At 40.8% G+C, this 5,646-nt stretch overlaps 1 protein-coding gene across 1 annotated transcript; it reads right to left on the bottom strand.

Annotated features, from left to right (window-relative positions):
* Positions 1-297: 297 nt before the first annotated feature.
* On the bottom strand, positions 298-5,516 carry LOC112078253 (uncharacterized protein KIAA0930-like). The gene is made up of 4 exons (XM_024144546.2): positions 5,325-5,516; positions 2,364-2,516; positions 1,963-2,109; positions 298-432 (listed from the first exon to the last, which is right to left on the bottom strand). Exons 1-2 carry the CDS (start codon positions 5,493-5,495, stop codon positions 2,421-2,423), a joined length of 267 nt encoding a protein of 88 aa, XP_024000314.1. The 5' UTR covers positions 5,496-5,516; the 3' UTR covers positions 298-432; positions 1,963-2,109; positions 2,364-2,420.
* Between the last annotated feature and the right edge of the window lie 130 nt (positions 5,517-5,646).

The raw sequence follows: 5,646 nt of genomic DNA, 5'->3' as shown, positions 1-5,646 counted from the left end.
CACCAGATGGTGGTAGTGTTGCTGTAATTCCTCCATGTCACCACCAGATGGTGGTAGTGTTGCTGTAATTCCTCCATGTCACCACCAGATGGTGGTAGTGTTGCTGTAATTCCTCCATGTCACCACCAGATGGTGGTAGTGTTGCTGTAATTCCTCCATGTCACCACCAGATATGGTAGTGTTGCTGTAATTCCTCCATGTCACCACCAGATGGTGTAGTGTTGCTGTAATCCTCCATGTCACCACCAGATATGGTAGTGTTGCTGTAATTCCTCATTCACCACCAGAGGTGTAGTTTTCCATACACCACTGGGTTGTAGTGGTGTCAGTCAGGCCTGATGCAGGAAGGCACTTGGTAGGGAGGCTCTGGGGCAGTTAGGAGGACTGATCTGCTATGTCATCAGGATGGCTTCTGTCTCACCTCCAGGATATCTGATAACAGACAACAGATCATCAGAGTTTACATCAAAACAAACGAGCTGTCAATACTGTATATTTACACGACGGGGAAAGTCCATAATGGCTCCCTATTCTCTAGAAAGTGTAAAGAATCTAGATTAGAGGACCCTAGCCGTGCCCTCAGAGCATGTGCAGACCAGCTCGCTGTTGTGTTCTCTGACATGTTTAATCTCCCTCGAGCTCAGGATGCTGTCCCCACCTGCTTCAAGATGGCCACTATCGTCCCGCTGCCAGAAAAGGAAAAGTAACTGAATGACTACTGACCAGTAGCACTCACTTCCTCATGAGACACGCTCCACCCCTCCAATGGACATTTACCCTTCCCCACCCCCCACATGACTACTGACCAGTAGCACTCACTTCCTTCATCACGAAGTGCTTAGAGAGACTAGTCAAAGACCACATCACCTCCTTCCTCTCTGACACACTCAACCCTCTCCATCTCACCTCCGACACACTCGACCCCCCCATGACATTTACCATGTTACAGTTATAAATATTATACTAAAATAGAAACACAACATGTGACGTGTTTCCAGGTTCATCTGCTGAAATTAAAGATCCCAGAAATTCCACAAAATATTTTTCTCTCACATTTTGTGCACAACTTTGTTTACATCCATGTTTGTGAGCATTTTCCTTTGCCAAGATAATCCATCCACCTGACAGGTTGGCATATCAAAAGATGATTAAACAGCATGACCATACACAGGTGCACCTTGTGCTGGGACAAAAAAGCCACTAAAATTGGCAGTACGTCCAACCGGATTCTCAACCCCAGCCACATGTGACCTCCACATCCGGGTTCTTCACCAGCGGGACCGTCTGAGTAAAGGAGGGTGCTGAGGAGTATTTCTGTCTGTAATAAAGCCCTTTTGGGGAAAAACTCATTCTGATTGGCTGGACCTGGTCCACCTATGGCTGCACCCCGGCCAGTCATGTGAATCCATAGATTAGGGTATAATTCATGTATTTCAATTGACCTGATTTCCTTCTATGAACTGTAACTCAGTAAAATATTTGTTCAGTATACATCTGCAACCCTGTGATGGGTGTGGTCTTGACCTGAGGTGAGGAAATAGTGAACCATTTAGGACTGATGGTGTGAGGGTCTTGACCTGAGGTGATAGGAATAGTGAACCATTTAGGACGGGTGTGCTTGACCTGAGTGATAGGATATGAACCATTTAGGACTGATGGGTGTGGGTCTTGACCTGAGGTGATAGGGAATAGTGAACCATTTAGGACTGATGGTGTGTGGGTCTTTACCTGAGGTGATAGGAATGTGAACCATTTAGGACTGATGGTGTGTGGGTCTTGACCTGAGGTGATAGGAATAGTGAACCATTTAGGACTGATTGTGTGGTCTTGACCTGATGATAGGACTGATGGTGTGAGGTCTTGACCTGAGGTGATAGGAATAAGAACCATTAGGACTGATGTGTGAGGGTCTTGACCTGAGGAATAGTGAACCATTTAGGACTGATGTGTGTGGGTCTTGACCTGAGTGATGCGATGCAGCGGCAGGTGACGTAGTCAGGTGGAGTAAAGCAGGAAGTATCCCTCCGTACGTTCAGTTTGAGCCAATCCCACCAGGGACCGACCTTACCGACAGGGAGCGGGACCGCAGGTTGGACTGGTTACACAGGTCTGCATGGTCAAATGATCCAGGTTATAGTTACACTCTCTCTCCTCAACACATCCAGGTTATACTCTCTCTCTCTCTCTTCAACACATCAGGTTCTACACTCTCTCTCAACACATCCAGGTTCTACACACTCTCTCTCCAACACATCCAGGTTCTACACACTCCTCTCTCAACACATCCAGGTTATACATCCAGGTTACCCACACTCTTCACCACATCCTACACAACACGTGGGTTCGGGGACAAAATATTTTACCCTCGTCATCTTCTTCCCTGAAGAACTCTTCACTATCGTTGGCTGAGTGACTCTTCTTCATCTCAGTGATACGGTTCCTGGGACCTTCCGACGGAGAGAAGGGAGAAGAACGAGGGCGGTTCCTCTCCGGGTGGAGGGTGCTAACGACGTCACCTGACAAACAGAACACAGACAGCCAATCAGAACCAACATACTACAGAGAGAACACAATATAACATACTTCCATGTTGTTTAATACACTGTAGAACTCAGTAACAATATAACATACTGCCATGTTTAATACACTGTAGTAACTCAGTAACAATATAACATACTGCCATGTTGTTTAATACACCGTAGTAACAATATAACATACTGCCATTTGTTAATACACTGTAGTAACCAGTAAAATATAACATACTGCCATGTTAATACACTGTAGTAACAATATAACATACTGCCATGTTTTAATACACTGTAGTAACTCAGTAATAATATAACATACTGCCATGTTTAATACACTGTAGTAACTCAGTAATAATATAACATACTGCCATGTTTAATACACGTTAGTAACTCAGTAATAAATAACATACTGCCATGTTGTTAATACACTGTAGAATAATAAACATACGCCCTGTTTAATACACTGTTAACTCAGTAATAATATAACATACTGCCATGTTGTTTAATACACGTAGTAATAATAATAACATACTGCCTGTTTAATACACTGTAGTAACTCAGTAAAAATATAACATACTCCTTGTTTAAACACTTAGTACTCAGTAATAATATACATACTGCCTGTTAATACACTGTAGTAACTCAGTAAATAATAACATACTCCTGTTTAATACACTAGTAACTCAGTAATAATATAACATACTGCCTGTTTAATACACTGTAGTACAATATAACATACTGCCCTGTTTACTACACTGTATTAACTCAGTAATAATATAACATACTGCCATGTTTTTTAATACACTGTAGTAACTCAAATAATATAACATACTGCCATGTTAACATACTGCCATGTTTAATACACTGTAAACTCATAAACATATAACATATTGCCATGTTTAAACACTGTAGTAACTCATAACAATAAACATACTGCCATGTTGTTAATACACCGTAGTAACAATATAACATAATGCCCTGTTATACACTGTAGTAACTCAGTAATAATATAAACATACTGCCATGTTGTTTAATACACTTTAGTAAATATAACATACTGCCTGTTTACTACACTGTACTAACTCAGTAATAATATAACATACTGCCCTGTTTAATACACTGTACTAACTCATAATAATATAACTACTGCCATGTTGTTTATATACACTGTAGTAACTCATAATAATATAACATACTGCCTTGTTAATACACTGTATAACTCAGTAATAATATAACATACTGCCTTTAATACACTAGTAACTCAGTAATAATATAACATACTGCCTGTTAAACACTAGTAATAATATAACATACTGCCATGTTTACTACACTGTAGTAATAAATATAACATACTGCCTGTTTACTACACTGTATATCAGTAATAATATAACATACGCCTGTTTAATACACTGTATAACTCAGTATAATATAACATACTGCCATGTGTTTAATACACTGTAGTAACTCAGTAATAATATAACATACTGCCTTGTTAATACACTGTAGTAACTCAGTAATAATATAACATACTGCCTTGTTTAATACACTGTAGTAACTCAGTAAATAATATAACATACTGCATGTTTACTATGCATGTTAATACACTGTAATAACTCGTAATAATATAACATACTGCCCTGTTTTAATACACTGTATAAAAACTCGTAATAATATAACATACTGCCTTGTTAATACACTGTAGTAACTCAGTAATAAATAACATACTGCCCTGTTTAATACACTGTAGTAACTCAGTAATAATATAACATACTGCCCTTGTTAATACACTGTAGTAACTCTAAAAATATAAACATACTGCCTGTTTAATACACTGTAGTAACTCAGTAATAATATAACATACTGCCATGGTTAACATACTGCCATGTTTATAACTACCGTTATAATATAAACTCTAAATAATTATAACATACTGCCCTTGTGTTTAATACACTGTAGTAACTCAGTAATAATATAACATACTGCCATGTTTACTACACTGTAGTAACTCAGTAATAACGGCTAGCGCCCCGGCCCTGAGTGTCCATGCTGTGTATAATAACCTTCTTGTGTTTGAGTGTAATAAAGATTAAGAACACCTTCCTAACATTGAGTTGCACCCCCCTTTGTCCTCAGAACAGCCTCGTCGGGTCATGGACTCTACAAGGTGTCGAAAGCGCTCCACAGGGATGCTGGCCCATGTTGACTCCAATGCTTCCCACATTTGTGTCAAGTTGGCTGGATGTCCTTTGGGTGGTGGACCATTCTTGAAACACACAGGAAACTGTTGAGCGTTTAAAACCCAGCAGCGTTGCAATTCTTGACACAAACCGGTGCGCCTGGCACCTACTACCACACCCCGTTCAAAGGCACTTAAATATTTTGGTCTTCCCCATTCACCATCTGAATGACACACAGACACAATCCATGTCTCAATTGTCTCAAGGCTTAAAAATCCTTCTTAAACTGTCTCCTCCCCTTCATCTACAACTGATTAATGTGGATTTAACAAGTGACATGAATAAGGGATCATAGCTTTCACCTGGATTCACCTGGTCAGTCTGTCCTGGAAAGAGCAGATGTCCTTCATGTTTTATATACATGTGTCCATGCACGTTTTTTGTGTGTCATGACCCTCTCATGCGTGCATGTTTGTATTATACATACCTCTCGTATGTGTGTGTGTGTATGTGTGTATTATACTAACCCTCTCGTGTGTGTGTGTGTGTGTGTGTGTGTGTGTGTGTGTCTAACCTTCTTATGTGTGTGTGCGCGTGCCTATTTGTCTACTCTACTCACCCTCTCGTGTAGGGGTGAGTCCAGGTCCTCCTCTGTGCCGCAGGGGGACGTGTCTCCGGTCGGGACCCGGCTCACCGCCATCTCAGCGTGACCTTTGCCCTGCGGCCCCTTCATCCTGACAAACTCCATGTTGTTGTACTTATAGAAGCCGAACGACATGCGCTGAGCCATCTTAGCCGCCACACTCACCTACAAAACAAAGACACAACAGAAAGACTTTAGATGGATTGTTTTGAATCTGGTCTTTAACCATCAACTGTGTGTCCTGTGTTTTTCTGTTAGTAATGTCTTGTCCACAAAGTCCTGTGTTTGTTAGTAATGT

This window comes from Salvelinus sp. IW2-2015, unplaced genomic scaffold (assembly GCF_002910315.2).
Source record: "Salvelinus sp. IW2-2015 unplaced genomic scaffold, ASM291031v2 Un_scaffold5456, whole genome shotgun sequence".
Classification (NCBI taxonomy): Eukaryota; Metazoa; Chordata; class Actinopteri; order Salmoniformes; family Salmonidae; genus Salvelinus; species Salvelinus sp. IW2-2015.
The sequence above is the reverse complement of the archived record's forward strand: the minus strand, read 5'-3'. Positions and strand labels throughout refer to the sequence as shown.

Coding starts and splice junctions, on each gene's coding strand:
- LOC112078253 (XM_024144546.2), bottom strand. CDS start 5,495: ATGGCTCAGCGCATGTCGTTCGGCTTCTATAAGTACAACAACATGGAG. Junction 2,517..5,324: donor ACTCACCCCTACACGAGAGG/GTGAGTAGAGTA, acceptor TCTGTTTGTCAG/GTGACGTCGTTAGCACCCTC.